The sequence below is a fragment of the Pagrus major genome, chromosome 6 (assembly GCF_040436345.1).
Source record: "Pagrus major chromosome 6, Pma_NU_1.0".
NCBI classification, from domain to species: Eukaryota; Metazoa; Chordata; class Actinopteri; order Spariformes; family Sparidae; genus Pagrus; species Pagrus major.
The window spans coordinates 32,224,515-32,251,512 of NC_133220.1; the positions used below are offsets into that span (position 1 = coordinate 32,224,515).

General features: G+C 41.7%; 1 protein-coding gene across 1 annotated transcript; it reads left to right on the forward strand.

Annotated features, from left to right (window-relative positions):
* Positions 1-4,601: 4,601 nt before the first annotated feature.
* wnt4 (wingless-type MMTV integration site family, member 4) lies at positions 4,602-26,627 on the forward strand. The gene is made up of 6 exons (XM_073468136.1): positions 4,602-4,678; positions 22,652-22,733; positions 23,818-23,971; positions 24,384-24,515; positions 24,769-24,911; positions 26,157-26,627. The coding sequence occupies exons 1-6, from the start codon at positions 4,602-4,604 to the stop codon at positions 26,625-26,627; spliced, it is 1,059 nt and encodes a 352-aa protein (XP_073324237.1).
* The last annotated feature ends 371 nt before the right edge of the window (positions 26,628-26,998 follow it).

The window sequence follows — 26,998 nt, forward strand, 5'->3', positions numbered from 1 at the left end:
AGGGTGCACTGTGGTTTTCAGAAATCAGAACTTTTCAGGCAGCTGCGAAATCACTTGTAGCATGTTTCCTGTTACAGATCGTAGAATTTTTGTTGTTATTTTTGTTTATTTATATGTGCAAATATATATAGACTCTAACTTTAGCATTTTAATTTAATTTAAATGTCTTTGTGTGTTATATGGAGAAATACGGAGAAACTCAAGCAAGTCAAGTTGCCTTTAGCACTACGATATACCATTTATCACATTTTACACATTGTGCTCGTCCATATAAAGAGATATGTGACATTAAACATTGTCTATTTCACTTGAAAAAAATATTGTTGAGCGTGCACTTTTACAACAATCTGTCAGTTTAATCAGTTTAAGAAGAAGAATGTTGTTAAATATTTCCAATACTTAATTGTTTTTTAATTCATGTTGATTCAATTTTCCCAAAAAACAGACTTTATTTTGGTATGAACCTCCAACTATGCTTAATATAACAAGTTTCCACATTTTCCTACATTTCTTACTCAAACAGATTTCTCACCCATGGCTGTTTACAGTAAGAAGGTGATATGATAACGAGGCACATCTCAGTTATGTAAGAGCATTCAATGAGTTGTTGATTCATTAACAAGCTCTTTTACTCACTTCCCCCCTCTGTTGGCCAATCAGCAGCAGGGCTGATACAGGTGACATCTTTGAAGTGACATTGATGCACTCAGGGATGTTGTTCACTTCATTTCATGTCAGCGCCGGACGCTGAAGCCTTCACAGCAGTAGACTGCTCAGCAGCAGCTCTCGTATACTCGCTCTGTAATGCGCGGTGGGGTTTCCACCCTCCCCTGAGCTCGGTGCAGGTGCCATCTGTCTGATTGTGAAGCAGCAACGGGTTCAGTGGGAGCAGAAGTTTGGAAGAGGCTGTCAGCCCAGAATGTAGGTCAGCAGGTTCCCACACCAGCTACGCTCTGCTGTCCAGAAGCTTCGACTCTGTGGCTTTTTCTGAAGAACCTGCAGACTTTCCGCTCAGATGAGGAGAAAACTTTAGATCCCCTGTCAGTTGGTGTTTTCAGTGTTTAGCTGATACTCTTGTTTTTGGGCTCATGTTTGACTTTTTTCCACTGCTGAATTCATTTAGTTTGGCTGCTGCAGCAAAATCTCCCCACAGGGATCAACACACATTTATCTTATCTTTAAGTATCCAAAATCAGACAGATGACTTGTCTTACTCAACGCTACAGTGCGTGTGTGTGTGTGTGTGTGTGTGTGTGTGTGTGTGTGTGTGTGTGTGTGTGTGTGTGTGTGTGTGTGTGTGTGTGTCTGGCAGCCAGGAGCCACACTGCACACAGCTGGTGGCGCGGCTGCAGCGTCTCGTCCCAGCAGGGTGTATTCTTAGCTCCCTAAAACCCAATAAGTGAAATGAGATTAGACTACACACACACAGACACACACATCACCCAAACCTCAACCGCTACCACCGCCACCACCACCACCACCCACACATGAACACACACACACAAGCTCATGACTGAGCCATGTGTGACGACAGGCTGCTGCTGAAGTCTCCCGTCCTTCACTTTTTTCTGTTTCCACATCTGCAGGTTGTGACTGAAAAAACCTCTGTTGTCACACATTAACATACGTGTTCATTGTTCTGAACTACTTCATATGAAATGTTCCTTTTTTATTTCCTCCTGAACTAACTTTGAAAAAAATCTTGTTTCACATTATCTGGCAGTGTAACATATTGTATATTCTATATCATTTTGTTGAAGCTCTTCATTGAAGCTATGATGTTGACATTGAGTGAAATATTCAAAACCATTTTGTTTTATTCAGCCCGACATTGTTGGCATCATGGGTCATTTTTCTCCTCTAGATTTCACGAGAATTTATTTTGTGGGTTTAAAAAAGTTTTGTATTCACTCATCCATCACTGGATAAATGGTGTTAACAGACATTAATATGTCTTGTTGTACTCTGTTTGGTTTCTCTTAATTCATGGTGGTTTTTTTGCACCTTCTTTATTTGTTTCTTCACTTTAATTGTGAGAACTGGTGATTGTATCAGTTATTACAACAGCCTTCTGATGCTAATACTGTGCTCATGCTTTATGTCGACATGTACAAAGCAGTGGCTGCACTTCCAATTTTTTTAAATTATATTTATTATATTTATTGCATTCTATAATGTATATAACATATAGTACTAAATCATATCATTGAAACAGAAATAGTTACATACAGTAATAGAACTTATAAATATAATGTCATTAAATTATCCTATCATAGATTATTTTTGTGTAATACTTTTTGTGTAATGTGCTAATAATAATAATATAATATAATATAATATAATATAATATAATATAATATAATATAATATAATCTCATATGTGATCTTTATATAGACTACACTACATATCTTCTCTAGTCCATTTTGCTCACTTGTCACACCACTATATCACTATGGCAGTGCACTATTTCTATGTTTAACACTGGTCCTGGGTATTGTATGTACAGTATATATCTTGCCCTGTAATTTTGAAATATTTTTTTATATATATTCTTATTTCTTATTGTTTTATTTACTTCCTAATCTACATCTTACATTTATATCAGGACTGGGGGATAAAACTCACACATCACAATATTTTTGGCCAAATACCTCAATATTGATATTGCAAAAATATTGTAGGGATGACTACTGGTACTTTCTCAAAATATTAACATAATGAGATTGATTTAATTAAACAATCGTCAGTTATGTGTTTAGTAAGTTCAGAAGATGACATCACTTTACTGTAATGCAGCTTTTAAAACCAGGACAAGACAACACATGTCATTTCACAATGTAATGATATCTAAAATCTAAGACGATGTAGTCTCATGTCATGATAACTAAATATATTGTATTAGCTCTAGTTTACATGTATGTATGTATGTACAGGTACAGTATTTGTTTCACTCTGGATGTTGAGCACACACACATTTCCTTGGGGTGAAATTAATGTTCTATCTTCTCTTGAATGCACCTCTCAGACTGGTTTTTGAGAAATATCTCCTGTCTGTTCTGCTTGTTGGATCATTTCCTTCAAACCACTGTTGCTTACACTGGCTGAACATTCAAACTCAATCCTTTGCTGAGTCTCTTATGGCAGCAACATGTTAAACAAAAATACTCCACATGTTTGTGCATCTTTTTATACACCTTTCCTTTTCCACATAATTCACTCTGACATATTTGGTATATTTGGAAACTTTGGGATCTCACTGGAGTTCAACATGAAATCTTGTGGGTTTTGAAGCAGTCATGTGTAGTGATGGCCCCGGCAGCTTTGATTCCTCTACACATGAGGGTTTTTTTGTTATGTAAATAAAATCTCATCTTTCAGTATTCAGTCCTCCACCTCGCTCCTCTCCTCTCCTCGCCAGGACCAGGTGAGTCATATACAGTCCTCGGTGGTGTTACAGCCCAGCGCGCTGCTTCACCTTATTATCCTCCTACAACGTTTTCATCAATCAATAGTGTGTAGCTGACATTTGTCATATTATTGGGGATTTGCTGGTTTCAAATGCAGACATTTTGCAGCCAAGCTTTAAATAGCCTGTTGACCGCAGAATATTTGGTTGAGTGTGTGACAGGGAGAGTGAGGTGCTGCCAAGAAGTGTGTGCGGTTTGAGAAGTGTGTGTGTGTGTGTGTGTGTGTGTGTGTGTGTGTGTGTGTGTGTGTGTGTGTGTGTGTGTGTGTGGGAGAGAGAGAGTGTATGTGTGTGTGAGTGGAAGAGAGCGTGTTTATGTGTGTGTTGGAGAGGAGAGGAGGGCGGCTGGGGAGGGCATTAGTGAATGGCTGCGCTATTGCATCCTCCCAGGAGACCTCTAAAACACACACATTGTCCCGTCTCCACACACACACACACACACACACACACACTACCTTAGCAGCGCACTAAAACCCGCCTCCTTCATCTCCAAAAAACTCCCATCTCGCTGCCATACCTCTATATCCTCGCACCGCCCCTCAGCTAAAGTCAGCACACACTCTCTCCTCAGCCAGACTCACCGAGAGACGGTGCTGTGTGAGGAGGACCCGTGCGTATTTACGCTCAGAGTGTGTACATGTGTCCGGGGAGAGTTGGAGAGCCCGCGGCGCGCTGACAGCAGAGCAGGAGCCGGCAGCGGGTGATCAGCCTCCAGAGAGGAGGAAGAAGCTCCTCACAGCTCGTGCGTTTGGTTTTGATTGGACTGCCTCTCCACGCGCTCTCTCGGCTGGCGTTAACGCGCAGCTGGAGAAGGAAAGCAAACAAGTTGATTAAGAAGAAGGCTCCGATTCAGCCCCGAGCTGCTCCAGAGTTTTTGATCGTATTTTTAGCATCCCTCTTTTCCCCCTCTCTCCCCGTCCCTTCTGAGCGCGGAGTGACAGAGGGAGGGACGGGAGAACCGGGCGGACTGACCGTGAAGCTGCGCGCCTCCCCGGTGGATGAGCCACTGGATGCGGGACGATGGATTAACAGCCTTCCCCGGACCCCGCAGCTGCTTCTTTTTTTCACCGCCGACCCCCTGTCCACCTCGGGATTATTTCAGCTCTCACCGGCCTCCCCTCCCTCCCTCTCGAGATGACCGAGGAATATGTTTTGCGGTGCGTCCTGATGCTCTGCTGCGCGCTCCTCTCGGCCAACGCGAGTAACTGGCTGTAAGTTGGACTTTCTCATCCTCCATTCAGAGAGTGGACCTCATCCCTCACTTCTTCTTATCGTTCACCTGACCTCCTTCTCCTCCTATCCCTCCTCATCCTCACATGTCCGCTCATCTTCTGTCCTCTTTCCCTCCAGCTCAATGGCCGCGCAGGTTAATTGTTAACCATCACACACACACACACACACACACACACACACACACACACACACACACACACACACACACACACACACACACACACACTCTCCCCCTGACTTAATAACTTACCAACAGCGCTACATCCCCCCTACGAAAAGAGTTAGCCACAAGTGAAAAAGCACATGTTGTATTTGGAAAGGGGCAGGTTTCCATAAAGGTGAAACCTCATATTCTTGATTGAAAATGACATGAAATTTTGCATGTGTGAAAGAGGTTTATGTATGAAAATAACATGTTTAATGGCAAGTGGAAATGTGACAATAATATATATATATATATATATATATATATATATATATATATATATATATATATATATATATATATATATAAAGTTTTGCCTTGGTAACTCTCAACCCCATTTCTCCAGAAAAGTTTGGAAATGATGTCTGTAAAACTTAAAGATGCACGATGTAGTTCTGGAAAATAATATATATTTCCGTGACTGAATAAACCAGCTGTTCTCAGGGGGCAATAAGGTCCCCAAAACAGTGTTTCAAGCTAGAAAGGTGGCAGCTTAGACGGGTCCTGCAAATATGAACAAAGTGAAACAGTATGATATTGTGTTGTCCTTTGAGTACAGTCGGTTTTTCAGTTTATTCAGACACTAAATTAATCATTTGATGCTGATTTTTCTCTTCTGGTTAAAACATCTCCCCCAAAACTACATAATGCACCTTTAATCAGCTTATTTTCTTGAAAATGGTGAGAAAAGATTCCCAAACTGAACAATTTATCACTTTAAAATCCTTCAAAAAAATAAAATCCTTAAATCCTTAGATATCCCAACATATTACCAACGCCTGAATACCACACAAATATCACAGTAACGCTAAAATATTGATATATTTCCCATTAAATTCTGCAGGCGGACACCAAGCGTGTATGTGGAGGTAACAGTAAAAATATAGGAGATGAGGAAAAGTGAAAAGTTCAACCAGGTCACGACAAGCTCACAGACCAACGGCAGCCCATAACAGAACAGAATATTTCATTATTATATTGATGTGATTGGGGGATGTTCGAGCCTTCAGACCGAGCGTAACGCACAGTGTGACTCTGTAGCTGGAGAGCACGGTGCCACCTCTTCCTAGGGCTGGTCGGTTGGGTCGCATGTGTGTGCCTGCTCTCCCGGCAGCCTGTGGGAGGTGGTTAGGTGGGTTTCTGCATTCCTCCGCAGGCTCCGCTCCATTTTCTGCTGCCATTCATTCCTCTTAACTTCTGCAAATGTACAAGTAGCGCTCATCATTTAGGGAGGACCTTTCTGTTCTGCAGAGAGTCGACGCTCCGGTGGTGTGAATGCCTGACATGACACAATTCCAGGCTTTCTGTAGGTGCATAAAAAGTGACTGCTGTAACAAATAGTGACTGTGTGTTTTGTATTTTCACTTATTTATTTCCCTGTGTTAACACATTTTATAATAGGATGAGCACAGCCTTGTGTATTTACATCTGGATAGAGCTGCAGGCGGCCTAACTGATATCGCTGACAGATTCGTCAGAATAAATCAAATTAGAGTCTTGACAAACAGCTCTGCCTACCTTGAACTCTGTCACTGAGTGCAGGCTAATTGTGCTGTTTGGGGCTGAAGGCGTGGTGACAACAGCAGCTCTGCAGACATGTACAGGCAGGCTGCCGAGCTGCCAGTCTGCTCGACGGGACTGCACTGTTGTGGAGAATGTGTGCGGGGCTGCTGTATGTCAGCCCTCAACACCTCGACAATCCCTCCAGCTTCACTTTCACCTCCACACAGCAGCAGGTACACTCAGGGTCGCAGCATGGGAGGCAATTAGGAGACATATTATTGCTGTGTATACCAAGACTGTTTATAACAGTCCAACAGTCAAATGAACACCTCAACGTATCACTGCTGTTTGTTTTTCTTCATCTCTCACATGTCAGCTAACTGTTCACCACGACTCACATATCATATATTCATAAATCAAATATCGTAATGACATGAGGTGGAGAGAAGGCCAACCATGCATGGCTCAGGCTGTTTGTGGTCAGTTTGTTTGTAATCAGGCCTCTTGCATTACATTTTGATAATAGTGGCAATAAGGAACTGACATTGTGTGTCTCATCAAAAGGTTGGCCGACTTTAACTTTGTTTTTTAGTGCTTTAACTTCCTGTTCTCACTGGAAGTGTGCCATGGCATCTGCTGCTTGTGATCACTTTGCATCTAACACACAGCATGAAGGAGTGACAGAGCTGAAAGACAGTGAGAAACTTCCATCTAAACACTGACTGATATACACAGTGGCGCTATATTTGTTTTTTTATTATGTGTTTATAACAATATGATATCGTCAGTAGTTGTGAGTGTGGCTGCTCAAAACGTGTGTTAATACAATAGCTCTTTAGTCCAGATAGTTACACTATCACACATGTCAAGATTTCAATTCTATGGGCTTATTATTGTGTAGAAAAGTATAGTCTAACAATGACATTTACATTGTATTGCAATGAGCCGTGAAAAGTGTATAGTCATTTTGATAAATCAGCTTATCATTTGCTTTAGTCATCATTGTGAAGAAGGTACATACTGTGCGTATTAACCTTAATCATCGTGATACATTTGCATCTGAGCTCTTGGAAGTTTTCACCATAGAAACATCAAGCTGCTGCTGCGACCTCAAACTCAGCTAGTTGAGCTGCTTCTAGTTGTAAACTCATTCATGCAGAACATAATCTTGCACATATTAATCTGATATCTGTGATGGTTGTGTTGTTGTCAGTCCGTATGACCTCCTCATAGATGTGTAAGTGTGTTCCCAACTGTGAGAAATGTATAGCAGGCTGCGTGAATCGATCAGTGCAGAGACTCTCTTATGTACTGTATTTACAGAGCCCGACCGATATGTCGGCTGGCTGATATTATTGGTCAGTACTGGTATATATGCTGCCTGATATGCAGGGATATGAAGAGTTTTGTTTGTAGAGGTTATGACACAGGTGCTTGGTGTAATTTATAATCATTAAATTCCTGGTGAAGTGTACTGCTTCAGTGCATGAAGTTTATTGTTTAACTGAGAAATTTCCTGCCTATATTACATATCTTTGTCACAAGTGTTTGATAACCACATTTGAGGGATCGTTGCAAAAAATGTGTATATATTGTCCGATATATGGATATCTGAATTAAAAATTAATCAGTTGGGCTCTATGCTCCTTGTAACTTTTCGATAAAATAGATGAAATTTAATGCACAATTAATAGAAATCTGATTTGATATTAAAACCGGTGTGGTCCCAGCTGGAAAAAATAGCCAGTATTTGAAAGATTATGAATTTACACTAAACACGTGATTATGAAAAGTGTTACACAGCTGCAGTCTTCAGTTATGTTTGCTTTTTGTACTGTTAACATTAACTGGCTCTGTCTTCTCGTCTTTCTTCTTCAGTAATCTAAATACCTTCAGGGGTTTGGACTGTTCGTCAAAAAAAGAAGCACTTTGAATACTTCTTCTGAGAAATTGTGGGAGGCATGTTTCCTCTATTTTCTGACATTTCATGGATCAAATCCTGAACTGATTAATCGTGAACGTACACTGAAGATAATGGACATAATTGTTAGCTGAAGACACAGTTCTGGATTGTTGACAGATCGTTTCTCTGTGTTCACCGCTTATGAGTCAGAATAGCTCAAATGTTTCTGACACCTCTCAGCTGTTCTTACGTCACATCAAACCGCAGCCCGTTTGTTTACCTCACCTGTGGCTCTGCCTGTGCCTGTCACCTTTAGCCCCTGAGCCAGGATGTGATCACTTTGCCAAATCTCTGTGGCTGCTGAGTCATGTTTGGTGTCCCGCTGCCGAATGGGGATTTGAATGCTACTTTTCATTAATTTGTCCGTCATCACCCTCCTCCTCCTCCTCCTCCTCTTCCTCCTCTTACCCTGCTCCGACTGGTTCTGCTGCACCTGCACGGCACGCTGCTCCAGGTCTGCCGTGTGTGTGCGTGTCTTCTGAGTTTCTGTGAGTGTGTGATTTGTTTGTGATGAAGCGTGTAAGCTGGCACGTTCCCCAACAGTGGCACACATGCAGACATTACCACAGTAACCGGAGAAGAACTTACAGTGCACCAACCAACTCACAGAAAGACATGGACAGCTAAAAGGGCGGCAGGGAAAGTTGTGTGTCCGGTGTGTGTGTATGCATAAAATCAAAATCAAAGAATTAAGGAATGTACTGACTAGTGAGAAAATTGTCAGCAGAAAAAAAATGTTGAGGTGTTGAGGATGAGTTCAGGAGTCTCTCAGCCTGAAGAAAGAAGCTGCTTTGTAGTCTGGTGGTACGGAAGCGGATACGTCTGTATCTGTTGTCAGATGGCAGCAGGGTGAACAGACTGTGGCCGGGTGGGTGTTATCTGTTAGTATCCTTTTGGCTCTGTGAAGACATCTCACTTCACTGATGTCCCTGATGCCCTGTAGATGGTACCAGTGATGTTCTGGGCAGTTTTAATCACCCACTGTAGAACTATCCTGTCCTGGGCCGTGCATGAACCATGCCAGTTTGTGATGTTTCCAGTCAGGATGCTTTCTGTTACTCCTCTGTAAACGCTGACGAGAACCTGGCTCCTTAAGTTTCCTTAAGAAGTTGAGCAGTAATGTCTTCTGATTTGCCAGTAAGGACATAAACCCAATATAAATCTTGGAGTCATCTCCATGGTGTTAAGTAGCCAAACACAACAACAATGTGGTTAAAGTTTGATTAGGTAAAGGCACAAAAAGACTTGGTTAGGTTCAGGGAAACATCGTGGTTTGGATTCAAGTACTACTAAGTAAGGTTAGACAAACATAATATGTCACCTGACTTCCTACTCTGCTGCTGACGGACAAGAATCATAACTCCGGTGGCAGCTACAGGACTTTGTTGGTTCAATGTTAACACATGTAATTTTGATGCAGTTGTTGAAACAACTGATGCTGTTGATTTTCTTGGAGGACAGTCTCCAGGAAAAGTTGGCGGCATGGCTCAAGGGATGGTATTGGCCCTGTTGGTCAGTTGGTTGATCCACCACTTTGATCCAGATGGAAATATCTCAACGACTATTGCACTAATTAACCTTGATGACTTCTCATCTTCCTGTGGGTCAAAGTTCTCCCATATCCTGTAAAATATTCCAACACCTATTAGATAGAATTTGGTACAAACATTCATGATTTGAGATGAATCCTACTGACTCTGGTGATCCACTGAGCAGACAGGCTGTGCCAATATGAAAACAGAGCCCTATGTCTCAATTCTACCATATTACTACAAGGACTATTTTTGATATTAATTCTTAATAAAATGTGACTCAGATGTTTTTTCAAAGGTTACTTACAAAGTAAAGAAACCTTTGACACTGACCTACGAAAAGAAAAACCCTTGTGGTTGTAAATAATTACTCTCGCCACCGCTATGGCAAAAGAAGGATTACGTCTGGCATGTGTCTAAAGAAAAGACCAAAAATGAAAGTGGCGTTGGTTTCATTTATTTGTTTGGTTAAACTGTCATGAATCTGCTCTGGAGAAAGGATTATAATCCTCATTTATTTGCTCAAGAAAGCTCATGCCCTTTAAAACCTAGAAAGAGTCGAGTGTTTGCTTTTTAAACACTCAACTCACTTTCAGTAGAGAACAGTGCGTTCAGTTTGGATGCTGTTTGCTACTGTCAACATGAAGCAAAAGATACGGCATTAGAGCAACCGCACTGTGGAAACCAACATGGCTGAAAGTTCACATTATTACGAAATGTTCCGGTTTAGGCAGAATTATAATGATTTTCCCTCTAAACTTATATAACGTTCAGCATCTTGTCAGTAGCATCTTGGTGGCACAGATATCACAGATATATGTTTGTTCACTGCAGGATTAAAAGCACACACACTGCTCTTTCTTTCTGTCTCCTCCAGTGTGTCTTTCTTTGTCTTTCAGATTCTTTGTGTGTGTAAGTGTGTGAATGTACATGCATACGTCCTGGACCAGCCATGGTGAGGTGCTAAAGAGAGGGCAGCTGATGGGTAACCAGAGAAAGCAGAGACCTTGGCATTGCTCTACACGCTGGCGCCTAACACTTCTTTCACACACAGACAAACACATGAATGTGGTAAAGCTGTGGCATGTTATTTCGAGCCCTCTTGTCACCAGAGTGTGTACAATTATCGTGACACACTCGGAGCCACGGGGAGTCGCTTAGGATGACCAGATTACCGCCAGGAGAGCTCGGGGGTGACGAGGAAACACCTGGGTTGCTGAAAGACGAGAGACAGCTCTGGCAGATCCACAGAGAGGTGCACGAGGCTTTTAGGAGACATAACATACACTCTGGCGGCCATGTTGGTAGACTTGTGGTCCTGGGTAACAATGGCTGTGAACAGCTGATTGCATTTTTGAATGTATACTGCAGCGTCTGTTAGATGCATGGGGGAGTAAGGAAATCAAACAAGGCAGCAGCAGATAAAAACTCTGATAATGTCTCGATCATATGCACATTGACCTGAAGTAAAGGCGAAGATGCTGCTGAGATGAAAGTGACAGGTGCAGACAATGGTTTTAGTTCTTGTAGTTTGTCCTGCTCACCAACATGGTCAGCAGTTCAAACTGAGGCAGTGTCTGTAACACTCAACTCACAGAGGCAGTGACAGTACTTAAAGCCCCCCTCCAATCAAAAATGAGTTCTTACAGTTGATTGTTTGAGCTTCACTGTTTATACTGATGTACGTGCAGAGTCTGACACTAGAAGGCTGTTCTCACATTTATCGCTCAAAGTGTGAATTTTCTCTAAGCTCATTAAAAATGTGATTTTAAGAGGTGGGCCTACAAGCATATTGATATATTCTGGTATTAATTAGTTGGTATTAATTAATGAGGGAGAAGGAGCAGATAAATTTCATTTTCTTTCTGGAAAAACCATGTCAGACACATCATCAGAGAATTTTTGTGTATGCATTAATGCACAATCGGAGGGGATCATTAGAAAACCCCCTAGCAGCCAGTTGCCATAATTTGTGCTCAAATCTGAACACACAGCAACGATACACGTATTTTCAGATTCAGTTTGACTTACACTTTATAAGGATAACTCAGACCCCCACTGAGAATATAACTCCATGAATCCACTTAGAAATCTCAGAAAGAAGAGGCTCCTTATTACCCCAAAACTCTGCAGAGAATCCTGAAGTTTTCTACAGTATCAAAGTAAGTAAGTCCTGTGATGGCTGTCTGTACATTCATTAACAGGCTCTGCTAGTAGCTAATTTGGCCTACTGTAAATCATGCCAATTTGCCAAGTGAAGAGAGATAGAGGCTTAACAAATTTGGCAAGATTAGGGGTCTCTTAATGAAGTCCGTGTCCAGGAGTAATGGAAGTGCACACTTTGTGAGCGAGAATTGAAATAATATTTAAGGTAACATTCACTGCCACTTTATCCCTTTCAGTTACTTGAGATACACAAGTCATCTCAGTTGAAATAAAACATTTAAGGCGGTTTAAACTTATAAAAGAAAGGTATTCTGTTCAGTAGTAGGTAGCCAATAGGTGAGAACCATGCTGAATATTAGAAGCCTGTACACAGAGAGTTCTTTATAAACACAGACTTGTGTACAACACACAGTTGATACATGTGTGTTAACTGTGTAAATAGTAAGCAGGAGTGTAAATGGTGCATGTCCAAACCTGCCCTCTGCCTATGAATGATTCAGTTTTACAAGCAAGCTTATCTTCTTATATATCAGAACCACAAGTTAGCTTCTGAACCCTTTACACTTTATCTGGATAACACTTGTGGAAGCTGGTTGGATACAAAGTTTTTCATTTTAGCCGTGTTAGTGGCGTAGCTTTATGGATGGCAGTGCCAGAGTACCTGCTGGTCCGGACTGAAAAAATTTAACAACGGCTGGATGGACTGAGGTTTTGTATAGACATTCATGGTCCCCAGAGGATGACTCCTAATCACTTTGGTGATCCTCTAACTTTTCCTCTATCATGAGGCAAAAATTACAATTTGTCCAACTGACCAACAATCGACCAAATACCTGCAGGACTGATGACATTTCCATCAGACTCAGCTGTTCGTGTTGTTGCTGTGCAAATGCTGCATGCTACAATGCTAAACATTGTAAGTGCTTAACATCTGCATGTTCAAGGTGGGTAACACTTTATAATAACAAGCATTAATAAATGGTTAATTAATAGTTAATTAAACTTTAGTTAATTTATCAATGTCAGGACATCCAAATAATGATTACAGATAAACTACACAGTATTATAAATATCAGCTGCAACTTTACAATAAACAATTGCTTCTAAATGGTATATTAATCGTTTCATTGTTTGTTAACAGTCAAATAACTATTTACTAAAAATGTATCGCTTATGAATGATGGTTATTATGAAGTGTCACCTCATTGTGAGCATGTTAGCATGCAAAATCATACTCCTATAACAGAAAAAAAGAGAAAATATGGTTCAGCTTTAAGAAAGTCACAAGAAACTACAGAGAGAATACTGTGCTGTTATGACCATGCATGGCTGTCATCTTTGCCAAACCCACCTTTGGTGTTCTGATACATTTATACCATTTTTTAGCCATATGGTTAGCTAGCTAATAAGCTAACTTTACCTAAATGAAGAAATGGTGACAGGTACACAGCACAGGAACCATCTCCTGCCAAGTCCTGCATTTAGAAACAATCAGCTGTTCGCAGCTATTGTTTCCTGAGAGCAACAGACCTCTGACATGGCCTCCGCTGCCGGAGTGTTTGTGACATCACCTGAAAGACCTTTAGAGACCGAAACATGACGAGGAAGCAACCAATCAGGGGACAGTGACATTTTAAAAAGATGGTTGGATGAGACTGGTGTGCATGAACATTATACTGACACACACACACACACACACACACACACACACACACTAATTGATTCCTCGCCTTTAGGGACCACGGTACTAACACCAGGCAGGAGGTTAATTTCATGGCTTTTATTGCCTCTTTCCCCAAATGTGTTTGAAAGTGTGTTTTTGTGTAAGCTGTGTGTTTGTGAATGTGTGTGTGTGGGTGCCCACGCGTGTGTCTGGGTGTATTTATATGCTGCTGGCTCCACTAGAGCTCATTTCCCCCTAAAAATAACATGCTCTGCCAACACCACAACCCTCACACACACACACACACACACACACACACACACACACACACACAATCTCTCGTAGTGTGAGCCTCTGGCTGCTCAGTAAATGTGTTAATTGAACTCAACAGATAGTTTTCACTTTCACCGCTTTGCCTTCTCATCGCTCTGTTTTGTTTTCCTCCTTGCTTTGCTTCAGTTTTCCTGCTCCGTCACTGTCTCACTGTAAAATTTAAAGCAAGACGGTGAATGGAAAAAAGGTTTCCTTCCTTATCCCCCTCATCCATCGTATCTTTCTCCAACCTACAGTTATTTTATTTGTCACTAATATTTCAAAGCACAGTTTAGTTTTCAAATCATATCTTTCTAAAGAATATTCACTCCTCTCTTCAAAATGTTTAACAGCTCAATACATTTTTTAGAGCCTGACCAATCATCAGCTGATATTGGCCTGTCACATACAGTATATCAGTATTTGTGTCATTTTTATCAATAAAGTTTACTGTTAATCTCTAAAATTTCCTTGGTCCATTACATATCTGTCAACCTGCCGGCCAATCATATACACTTATTTAAAACCATGCTGTGGAAATCTTGTTTTACAGTGTAGATCAAACATAGTGGACTGTGCAGGTGAAGCTCACTCACACACTCTTCACTTTGGTGTTTGAGAAGCTGCTGTCAAAAATATCAACATATTGATGCACATCGATTCTGTATATTTGAAAAATCATTTCAGTGCTCATTATCTGCAGGATCGATCCACCAGTACCAGCTGCGAGTTGACACACACACACACACACACTGCTGCAGTGCCTGAATTGTTCCAAATCCTTCCAGTCTTTTGAGTCAGAAGTGAACGCACTTCTTCTTAAAGACAGCCTTGTTATATTTATCTTTTGATAAAAATCTAAAATTTTTATATTTTTTCAAAAGTTATATTATTGTATTGTTATAATTTTGTATTGTGTTGTATCAAAGTTAGAAATTCCAGTATCTTGACAGCACTAGCTTAAGAGCCTCAATCTATCATCCATGTTTGATTTATACTGTAGATTCTTGCAGATTTACCAAATTACCAACATTTTGGTAAATGTCCTAAATGTTGAGGATTGTTGACACGTGTCACATTGACTTGAACACTTTCAAACAGGCTCAGAGGTAAAGTATGAAGTCACAGTCGGTCAGAATTCAATATTTTTTCTGTGAAACTTCTTTTGAACTTTTTTTCTTCCACTGGAAATAACTGAGGTCTGCTGTCAACTTTTCTTGGCTGTGACTTGTACAACAGTCCCTCACTCGGGTGGCATACGAAGGCATTTTATGGACTTGTTGACATTGCTCAGCTGTTTCACCTGCATGCTGGTTTCTAGATGTGCAGATCTTTAGTGTTAAGATGCTTATTCCAAATTCATACTTAATAGATGTTAAAATGTGTCACTGGTTTCACACTAAAGATCCAAACTTATGAAAGAACTCTCTGGATCTGCGAAGATGACTTTTAGGAAAGTGGAAACTATACACAGGCTTTTTCAATCTTTCCATATTTCAGCCACTTAACCATCAAGCATTCAACAATGGTGTTTCTATGTGACACAACAGTGGTTGTTCAGAGCAGTGTGATCATCTGAGGCCACGAGGAGAGCCACAAAAAGCTTCAGAAGGGAAGAAGAAGAGCTCAGTGCTGCGCTGTGGTTTTGTGGCTGAAGATAAACTGAGAGAATAGTGCCCTCTACAGGTCACTATATGTTTTACATACTGTAGGTGTCCACTACAGAGGTGACAGGGAGGGTTAGCTCAGGTCACACTTGTCTTTATGAGCAATTTAAATTTCCGCTACCTGCTGGCTCTCTGCTAGTGAACTAAGTGTTTCAGAGTTTCTGTGCACTTTACTTTACTGGCCTGAAGCTAAAGAAAAACATTGTCCATGCATCAGAAACTCAACAGTAACTTGTTACAGCGGTGTTTGCAGGTCTGCACACAGTGCTTCAGCAGAAAAGATGTTTCTGAGACTCTTTCTTGCAGCTCTCCTCCTTGCGCTTCCCATCCCATGCTATATTTACCTGTCAGTGTGTACCTCTGCTGTGTGCTCAGTGCTGGAAAGGCAAACATGAGGATATTTTCATATAAATACACTTTAGAGGTGATGGAGGCACAGAGACCGTGCTGCAGTTTGTGAGCATTTGTGTCATTTTGTATGTGTGAGCATGAACGCTGAGACGTTTACCGGAGCGCAAGACAGTCATGCAGATGTGTCCAGCTTCTGTCCCCTCCCGCCCTGAACATCTCCCTCTGCTTTCCCTAATTCCCCTTCCATTGGCTCTCATCTCAGCTGCCTTAATACTTCTGTTGTGTTGTGTTCTTACTTTTCTTTGTCTTGCTACAGCCTAAAATTGTCCGTTTAAAATAACACACACAAAAAAGGTAATTCTCACATTTAAAAAGCAGAAATCAGCAATTATCTGGAATTTTTGCTTGAGAAATGGGAATAGTTTGACTCATTTTTGGGAAATACACTTATTGGCATCCTACTGAGAGTTAGATGGGAAGATTGATACCACTGAAGTCAGTGATCCCGATCAAGACAACCGGCAACTTGTATGACAGTGAATATTCAACTTGTCATTTTTCCACTTCAGTTTTTATAGATTAAACAAAGTAGAAATATTTTAATAAGTGAGCTTCAGAAGTACATGTGTAGAATTTTGTTGCCCCTGAACAGAGCTAGGCTAGCTGTCACCAGTCTTTATGCTAAGCTAAGATAATTGCTTCCTAGCTTTCTCTCATGGTGCGTTCTATTTGAACTTTGAAGTCGGAATTTCTGAATTCCCTGCTGGAATGTCCCCTGGAGCCGAACTTTCTGACCCGGAAAGTCTGACACACCTCCCCAACACTGACCTTTAAAATCCAAGATGGCTGCTCTGTGCATCAACAGTCGTGAGAGTTGTACAATATACCGTTTATTAGCACTTAAATCTTATTTGTATCCAATCAAACCAGTCTTAAACACAGTACTGTCCAACTTATATCTCTGGACACGCCACTTAGGTGTTTGTATGCACAAAATACCACGCACTGCATCGTTATCAACTGGTATTGCTAACGATGGCTAACCTGACCAGAACTATTTTCTGTCTTGTTGTACTGGAAAGCGGTCAACTCAGGCATGATGTCATTCTCAGCTCCATCTTCAGACTTTCAAAAGTATAATGCGCCATCTATTTACGATAAGAGTTGTATCGATCACATCTGACTCCACAAGGAAGCTATAAATGTACTTCCTAAAAAAATCAAACTATTAATTTAACCATTGGAACCATTCTGGACCTTTAGTAACAAACTATGAAACAAAATAATCGCAGCTCAAAGGCCCACTTACAATGTTTCAGAACGTTCAACCACACCTCAGTCTCTGAAGGCTTGTGAGTGGACGTTTGAGCTTGTGGATCAACTATTGATCAATTATCAAGGTTGTTTTTGATACATTTTATGCTAATCAACTAATATATGTCTGTTGCACTACAAGAAAGTACTTATGTCAGCTACGAACTGAAAATGCAGTAATTCCTAAATAGTGCATAAAAAATAACCACTTTAATGCATAACTCACGAATTACTGCATTTTCACTTAGTAAATGTGATTTTTGTGTGGTATTCACCATGCTGACATTGTCCTTTATTTCCTGTCTGGAGATAACCACCTGCGTCTCCTCTATTTAGAATTATCTCTTATTTTCAGTTTCAGCCTCCCATGAGGCCGTGGGGGGGCTCTGGGTGGGAGGTATGGAGCATTCCACCTGGACTGTGGTGCGTTCGCAGGCCGCTGCGTGTTTGTGTTGTATTACACATCGCAGCCTTCACAACACCACTGGCTCCACCGGGCTTAGACCCCTGGGATTTAAGCACGCAACCACCAGAGGCCAGAGAGAGCTAGAGGAAAGAGGGAGAGGAATGAGGATGAGACGTGGGACGATGGTGTGTGTGTGTGTGTGTGTGTGTCGCTGTGTCCTTGTACGGGTTGACTCCTCTGTCTCCTTGTCGAGGTGTTTTGTTAACCTCGTCTCTGGGAAGCGAAGGGTATACACAGCAGAGTGAGCAGATAAAGTGAGACAGGGCACTCACTCACACTCGCCCAAGGCCTGTGCTGAACCTTTCCCACATGTACACACAGACACACACACACACACACACACACACACACACACACACACAAACACAAACACAAACACACACACACACACACACACCGCAGAAAATCACCTGAATAACAGCTTATCCAATGTTTATTAAATGTTTCCAGGGTGACTGTCAGGGCAGTGGGATGCCACAGTAAGCACGGTGTTGCCCATCAGACAGCAGCTTTCTATCATCTTGTGTTTTCTCCTTGGGTTGTTTTTATCGCTGTCTGATGGTCTCCCTGCAGGACGCCTCAACCCAAACGCAGCACCCCGCCGTAGGCTACGCTATACAACAAAGAGGGATCAAACGCCGCACATGGCTTTGATGAAAGCTCGTAACTGCAGTGGAGTAAATCAGAGCAGGGCTGAGTTGGACTGATCCACACAGGGAGGGGGGTCAGGACCTGTAGATTTCAGAGGAGACATAACCTCACAGAGAGCTGGAGAGAGACAGACAGTGGGGTTCAGGATTTGCCCAACAGTTCAGATTCACTGCAAATCAATTCACAAAAAATGTACGTGATCCAGAGACTTTGAACATCGTATTAGCGGGCCTTGTTCTTAATGTTGTCTTTCCACATTTTTATATCACTGTCCTTCATGGAAAAATTACTTTGAAAATGCTTTTCATATCTTAGTTGAGGCACTCCTGTTCCATTCCTTCTAGAATGGATCTCAGTAGAGTGCATACCTCCGCTAAGACCCAACAGTCTGCTCTTGCATTCACTCATACTGTATACACCAGCCACATAAATACATCAGATTTTTTATCCATGCTTTATTCCCTGAGAAATGAATGAAAATGACTAAAAATCTCACAATGTTAAAGGTCCAATGTATAAGATAGTTGATAGTTGAGTCTCATTCCCAGCTTGTCAAATACTGACTCTTTGTATTGGTAGGACGGGCCAGCCACCAACCCAAAGCGTCAGTATTCAATGAGTTGTGAGTTGCAAGTTCTGGCTCTTTAGCTGCCACGTTCTCCACTATGTTCACCAGCTGTTTTCGAATTGTGTCTGTCTGCTGTTTGGTGTTGTGCAGGTAATCTACAGTTGGTTTTCACAGTTTTTTCTTTGTGAACAGCTGCCCGCTGCGGTCGAAAATGAGTGAAACAAACAGTAAAGTTGCAGTTTGTCCGATAAACAATGAACAGCTGATCATTTATCACTAGGTTCTGAGGAACTGAGAATAGAGAACCCAAATTGGTTCAAATGATACACTTACACTCCATGGAGCTGACAGTAACAGTTGGCTGTTTATTGTCTGTGTGCGACCCCTTACACACACTTAATCCATTGTTAATAAGGAAATACTGATTAGTGCAACTTTCAACAAAAGGTCCATGATGCGAAAATATAGGAAATTGAGTCACTCTTACGAGAGGGTGAGGTCACCGCCGAGGGTGGATGTGAGCGGATGTGGCTGAGATGTGGTGGAGTGGAGGAGAGCGGAGGTTATCACAGTGATGAGTGCAAAATACTGACACTGTCTGGAGAGGAAGAGCACAAGAAGGCCATCAAAGAGACAGAGAGAGAAAGATTATCTGAACTGTTGAGAGGAGGAGATGAGAGGGTGAATGGAGAGGAGGAGCTGTTTGACCTCTGAGAGGATGATACAGTAATTATACAACCACATGTACAAATAGTACTAAACATAAGGATAAACATGTAGTACGACTACTTCTCTCCCTTTTACGTCCCGAGATGTAACAAACAGCTCATATATAGACAATTAAATAAATAATCAGGATGTCATAAACCCGTCTTGTACACATCGATTCTGTCAGCTGGTGTAAAACGTTGGTAGCAGGACTTTGTGTTGTGTATTATAGCTTTGTCAATAATCTGACAGCAGAGTTCTGTGCAGTCTGGATGTGTGCCACAGCTTGATTGAGACGGGCTAACAGGGCTTTACAGAGGTATGTGTGGTCTTGGGAACTCATAACCCAAGACTCATAAAACAAGCTCGAGAAACCTTAAGGAGAAACATGTCTGCTGGTGCAGAATGGTAGCCTGAAAGTTAATTTGGTTGGAATTCGCTTGACTTTATTATTGAAGGGCCATTTTGATATTCAGACTCTGTCCACTGCATGGAGGAGCCTGTAAATACTGAATTCATTTGTGCGTATAGAGTTCAGTTATCATATTCATACATTTCCCCTCATGCCTTCAAGACTCTTCTTACGCAGTTGTGGTGCAACATTTCACAATGGATGCCAGCTTTAGTTCCTCTCATTAGGTGAGCATGTACCACTCTGTAGCCTAGAGTCAAATTTCAGGCCGTGGACAATCTAATGTAGACGTGAAACTTGGATTTCATGTATTTTTTTATTTTTTTTATGTTGGATGTGAATAATTGAATATACTTCGGATTTTGCCATATTTACCATCCCTGAACAGAATAGTTGAACACTTTAGGAAGTCCATTGATCTGCTTTGTTTTTGAGAGTGAGATGAGAAGGTCCGTGTCATTGTCAGTTAGTTTTAGCGTGGAGCTGGAGTCAAAAGCCTCATTTCCACCGCATGGTACAGCTCAGCTCAACTCGCTTTTGGTACCAGGTACTTCTCTTGATTGGGTTTTCCACTGCAGATAATACTCCCTAAAAGTAGGCAGAATTCTCAGCTGATCACTATAGCGACGTTGCATGTAACTGCAGTGACATCATCTTTAACGCGACACAAACACAGGATATTGAAGGGATGCCGTTCTTGATTCTCAGTATGTAGCTGTTTGTCACAGCAAGGAGGAAAACTTTGTACCAGAAAAGGCTGAAGGCAGCGAGAAAGAGTTAGAAGAACAGAAGAGTTTGGGAAATTCCACATCAGTTTGCAGACAAGAGATCCACCAACACCTCTAAATTTCACGTATTAAAACAAGGAATAATGTTTTTTTTCATCACAGAAATGTAAAAAGGACAACTTGTGGGTTTTGGGATGAGTTATGTGTGGGGCGGCTGTGGATCATGGGTAGAGCCAGCGTCTTGTTATCAGAAGGTCGCTGGTTTGATTCCCCTGGTCTGCATGTCGACGTGTCCTTGGGCAGAAACTGAACCCCAAATAGTGCTCCTGATGTGCTGGTCGGCACCTTGAATGGCAGCCACCGCCATCAGTGTATGAATGTATGAATTACTGTAAGTAGATTTGGACAAAAGCGTCTGCTAAATGCCCTAAATGTAATGTAAATGAATTACCTACATGCACCCTGGGTTGCACAGTTTGTGGTCTCTGAAGAGGCACAATGGCACCAATCCTGGTAACCTCCCTTTCAAGACAGCTGCTCGCAGTCCTTATCAACCACCTGTTGATCACCAGTGCCAGCATGTCACTCCTCCTAAAACAAGATATTTTATGTTTATGTTGGCATTTTTTCACTTTGGGCAGAATCAGGCTAACTGTTTCCTTCTGCTTCCAGCCTTTATGCTACGCTTAGCTCCTGACTCCATCACTGGACACACAAACGTGACTGCAGTATCAGTTTTCTCATCTCATTGTGAGAAAGAATGTGGAACTATACGACGATAGGACGAATAAGTAATATGAGGGTATTAGAATTACACATTTGTGAGCAAGAATGTGTTTTTTCCCCCCTTGACACCTGCCATGCTCTAAGAGGTGTGTACAATCCTAAAAGAGACATCTACCAACAACAGTGTGAATGTGTTTGATGCCGCATAAAAAAAATCTAAAAATTAACAATAATAAAATAGAAAATGGCACACTAATTTTCACTTTTTACAGTGAAAACAGCTTGTTGGAACTGTTTCTCTGAATCAAGTGTTTCAAAAGTGATCTGTTTTACCATGTTTGAAGATATTTCAAATACGTGACTGCACTAGAAATTAGTTATTGCATCTCAAAAACTACTAAACTTTCTATTGCAACATTTGTTTAAATGAGTAGTGTAGACAGGACATGGTCAGGGCTGCCCCATCTGTGTGAGACTCACTGCCAGCTTATGAGAAAACCTATTTCTGTAAGGTGCAGCTGGGACTGGAGATATGAGACTGAAGTGATGTGAGGTGGATGTGTGAGGGTCAGGGCATCCAGACTGATGCCATTTTCTCACACATCTTAGACTGTGTGTGTGTGTGTGTGGGGGGGGGGGGGGGGGGGGTATCTCCCTGACCTGTCTGGCCTGGAGGTGGTTGTGTATGATAAGCCACTTTCCCTCCTCTCAGTGTCCTCACAACCAGACATTTATCCCAAACATTCCCACAACGTCATGGGAACCAACCGTCTGTACACAAGCTCTGTTTCTTCTGAATGATGTCGTCAAATTCAATCATCCCTGGTTTAAAGGGGAACATCAGCTGTGACTGTGCTGTCCCAAAGTGAAGTTATAGAGGAGATAATACATAACCTCTACATCAGATATTACATATCAGATCTGGTACCTCCAGTTACCTCTCTGGATGTTCCTTTGCAACCTCCATGTTCACTGTGCACTAAAAGGTCCTGTTGTGTTGTGTTTTTGTCTGTCAGGTATCTGGCCAAGCTGTCGTCAGTGGGAAGCATCAGAGATGAGGAGACATGTGAGAGGTTACGAGGCCTCATCCAGCGACAGGTACACACCTACTGACAACAATGACTTAAATATTATAACTCCATAACAGTTGATACATTATAAACACGCACTACACTTACAGAGTTAACAGACTCCTCTGTGAGAGAAAATATAATATGTAACAATGGAACTATTATTCGTTAAAATGTCTAAAAATGACTAGACCTTTGTTATATATTATATATATTTTGTAGAGTCGTGCACATACATTATCCCTAACGTTTCCAACAGTGTTCAAACTCAGAGAAATCCACAACTTTACTCAATTTGACAGAGTGTCTTATTTGGTCGCCTAAAGACTAAACGTAACATGAATAAAACGTTGCATTAGATGGATTTTCTTCAGCAATGATGATTGTTTCATAGTGTGTTCCTCACCAGCAAAGGGAGTTTGATCCCTTTTTCTTTTCTGTGAGGTGAAGTACATTTCCCTCCAGCTCCAGTTGGGAGTCACAACACACGACAATTGATGTCACTTCTGTGGATAGTTGCTGCGGTCAGGTTGATAAACAGGAGTGAAGATAATCCTTTTTTTTAATCCCGAAAGTGAAGAAGTCATTTCTGAGTTCTCCTCCCGTCAGTAAATGGCTCCAGATGAGAGAAGAATCTGATGTCACTCTGGGTGTTTATTCTTCCAGAATGGATCTGCACCCAACTTTCTCCTCCTGAGCTGGCTGGCTGTCCAATATGGATGACAGAAAAGAAAAGACTATATGTGCTAATATTCTCCAGTGAAAACTAAAAATAGAATAATCTCATTAATTAAGGAACCGTTTTTGTACTGTATGGGAATGCTAACAGCACAACATGGCTCCAGGGAAGGCAAATTCATTCTATTGGTCGATCAGTCCAACAGTTTGGTCCGGACTGAAATATTTCAACAAATATTGGAAAGATCTGCAAAGTCATTGGAGTCCTGATGACTCTGGTGATCCTCTTACTTTTTCCAAGCCGCAAGGAATTCAAAATTTATACCTGTCCTGTGAAATATCTCAACATCTATGAGATGGATTGAATAGTATTTTCTTAGTGTAATGTGCACTGTGTTTGTGGCTGATGTAGTTCCTGTGTATTTCCGCTCCAGGTTCAGATCTGTAAGCGCAGTGTGGAGGTGATGGATGCGGTGCGTCGGGGAGCCCAGCTGGCTATAGATGAGTGTCAGTTCCAGTTTCGCAACCGTCGATGGAACTGCTCCACTCTGGAGACCATGCCTGTGTTTGGCAAGGTGGTTACCCAGGGTAAGTTTGGACACTTCTCTGTTAATGAACATCTCCCTGCAAGCATCTGGACACAGACGAGACACAGACAGCACTACAGCTGACTGACAGTAAAACAAGCTCATCTGTCAACGTTTCTACCTGCATTTCTTTAGAAAATTGGGACCTAAATATGGAATATTGGATTATTTCACGTCATTTTAAAATATTTTGACATTTTTGAGCTTGTTTCCATTTTTAGTGGTTTAACCAGCTCCTGCATGCTGACATCTGGCCTTCTTCCTTGGACTTGAATATGCTCGTTATCCTCATACACACACTGTTTTTTGGCATTTAGTAACTTGTCTTTTCAGTTACATAATAAAATAATATGACTGTGTCTGTGTCCGTGTGTGTGTCTGTGTTTGTGTGTGATGTGCGATGTGTGTGTTAGGCACCCGTGAGGCAGCCTTTGTGTATGCCATCTCAGCAGCCAGTGTGGCGTTTGCGGTCACAAGAGCCTGCAGCAGCGGAGAGCTGGAAAAATGTGGCTGTGACCACAATGTACATGGAGTCAGCCCAGAAGGTAGGTCTCTCTCTCTCTTTCTCTCTCACAAACACACACACACATGCAAAAGAAACAGAAGGTGATCCAGTACATTTTAATGTAAAAAAGACTGAACAGTGACATTTTAAATAATGGTTTTATTGAAAGAGCCAGACAGATATCACAGGTAGCATATTAATTGTGCTGTCTTATCTCCATGTGTGTGTGGCCAGACAATGACAGTGCCATCAACATGACCGCCTCTTTTCCTTATCTTCATATCTTTTCATAGGGTTCCAGTGGTCGGGCTGCAGTGATAACATTGCTTATGGAGTAGCATTTTCTCAGTCCTTTGTGGATGTGAGGGAGCGGAGTAAAGGCCAGTCCTCCAGTCGGGCTCTCATGAACCTGCACAACAACGAGGCTGGGAGGAAGGTAACTCACTGCCCTGTTGTACTGTGTGAATACGACCTTTTATAGAACTTTTGTTCTCCCTCGCCATAAGTTTTGCGTTCCCCCAGATCCATAGGAACAGTTAGTGTGTTGGTCCGCGTCTAAAGTTTAGAGAAATAGAAAAATATGCAGATACTACAGAAAGGAAAGGTGATGTGACACTTTACACAACCAGCAGGCTGTGCTGGTTGAAGCTGTGGCTGTGGATATGGTTGTTGCTCAGACAGGCTGCATTTCTGCTCCTATTAATAGTAACCAAGAAATCATCATTTAGCCAGACAGAATTTGAACCTGTACTTGTATTAAATCATCCTATCATATAACTCAGCCTCTCTCTGAATCAGAGGTAACTCAAAACTTACAGTATGATGAGATAACACAAAAAAAATTAAGAGAAGAAAGTCCTTTTTCTAAAGTTGAGAAAAGTCTTTTGAAAGTAGTTTAAGTCAAGTCTCAAGTTATTCAAGGTAAGCCAGGGTCAAGTCTTAAATCTTTCTAGATAAGTCAAAGTGAAGTCCCAAGTCAACCGAAACAAGTCCAAGTTTGGTCTGAAATCATTCAAGATAAGTCCATTTCAAGAAAAGTCTCAAGACATTAAAATAAGCCCAAGGCAAGTTTCAAATAATTCAAGACAAGTTGAAGTTCATGTCTCAAGTCATTTAGGATAACTCCACTTAAGTCTCAAGTCACTGAAGTTCAAGACTAAAACTTTCTAGTCTAATTACATCATTTAAGTCCAAGTCAGGTCTCAGGCCATATGAGACTATTCCAAGTTAGGTCTGAAGTCACTCAAGTCCAGTTCAAGATAAGTCCAGTTCAAGATAAGTCCAGGTTAAGTGTCAAGTTATGTAAGGCAAGTCTCAAGTAATTCAGGACACGCAGAATTCAAGTCTCTTTCAAATTCAAATCTTTCAAGATAAGTCCAGGCTTTTAAATTTCAAGTCAATTGAGACAGACTCAAGCTAAATCTCAAGTCATTCAACATAAGTCCAGGTCAATTGTAAAGTTATTTGGGACAAGTGCAAGTCGACTTCTACTTCGCGAACAAAGGCCTGAAATACAGTTATGCTTTTGAGAATCTTGTTGTAGTTGTTACTGTCACCAAAAACAGCCAATATCTGAGAGATGCTGATATCAAAAGCAGCTAGTCTCTATGGATAATATGCATTGTAATCACATTATTTTGAGTTCTGTCTGTTAACCAAAGGTTCTTTGGCATCCCTGCAGGCCATCCTGTCACACATGCGTGTGGAGTGCAAATGTCATGGTGTGTCAGGCTCCTGTGAGGTAAAGACCTGCTGGAAAGCCATGCCGCCATTCCGCAAGGTGGGCAACGTCATCAAGGAGAAGTTTGACGGCGCCACTGAGGTGGAGCAGCGCAAGGTGGGAACCACCAAAGTCCTGGTGCCTCGGAACTCCCAGTTCAAACCTCACACGGATGAAGATCTTGTCTACCTGGACCCCAGTCCAGATTTCTGCGACTATGACCCACGCACGCCGGGTATGCTGGGCACAGTGGGCCGCCAGTGTAACAGAACCTCAAAGGCCATCGACGGCTGCGAGCTAATGTGCTGTGGCCGCGGCTTCCAGACACAGGAGGTGGAGGTGGTGGACAGGTGCAGCTGTAAGTTCCACTGGTGCTGTTATGTCAAATGCAAACAGTGCCGCAAAATGGTAGAGATGCACACTTGCCGGTGATGGGAGTGGGTTGCACAGAGGGCACTGCTGATGAACTAAACAAATGCCCCACACTCCTACTCCAAGGCCAGGGAGCAAGGACGACTTGTGTAACTCCATCTTCTCCTGCTTGAAACCGCCCCACCCTCCGACTACTGGTCAACGGAAACAGACTGAGTGGCTGAGAGGTCAAATGTCATCCTATTCATTTAATGCCACCGTAATGGATATCAATAGATTATGCATGGGATTTCCTACAAAGCTACAGAGGCAGTTTGTTTCTTCTCAAGTAGAAAGCGTCTTTTCACTTTCTGCCTCCCTCCCTCACTCTCATATTTGCTTTGTCATTGATGCTTCTTATTTTTGTAATGTTTAACTTATTTGTTGAGACT

Coding starts and splice junctions, on each gene's coding strand:
- wnt4 (XM_073468136.1), top strand. CDS start 4,602: ATGACCGAGGAATATGTTTTGCGGTGCGTCCTGATGCTCTGCTGCGCG. Junction 4,679..22,651: donor GCCAACGCGAGTAACTGGCT/GTAAGTTGGACT, acceptor TTTGTCTGTCAG/GTATCTGGCCAAGCTGTCGT. Junction 24,516..24,768: donor ACATGGAGTCAGCCCAGAAG/GTAGGTCTCTCT, acceptor ATCTTTTCATAG/GGTTCCAGTGGTCGGGCTGC.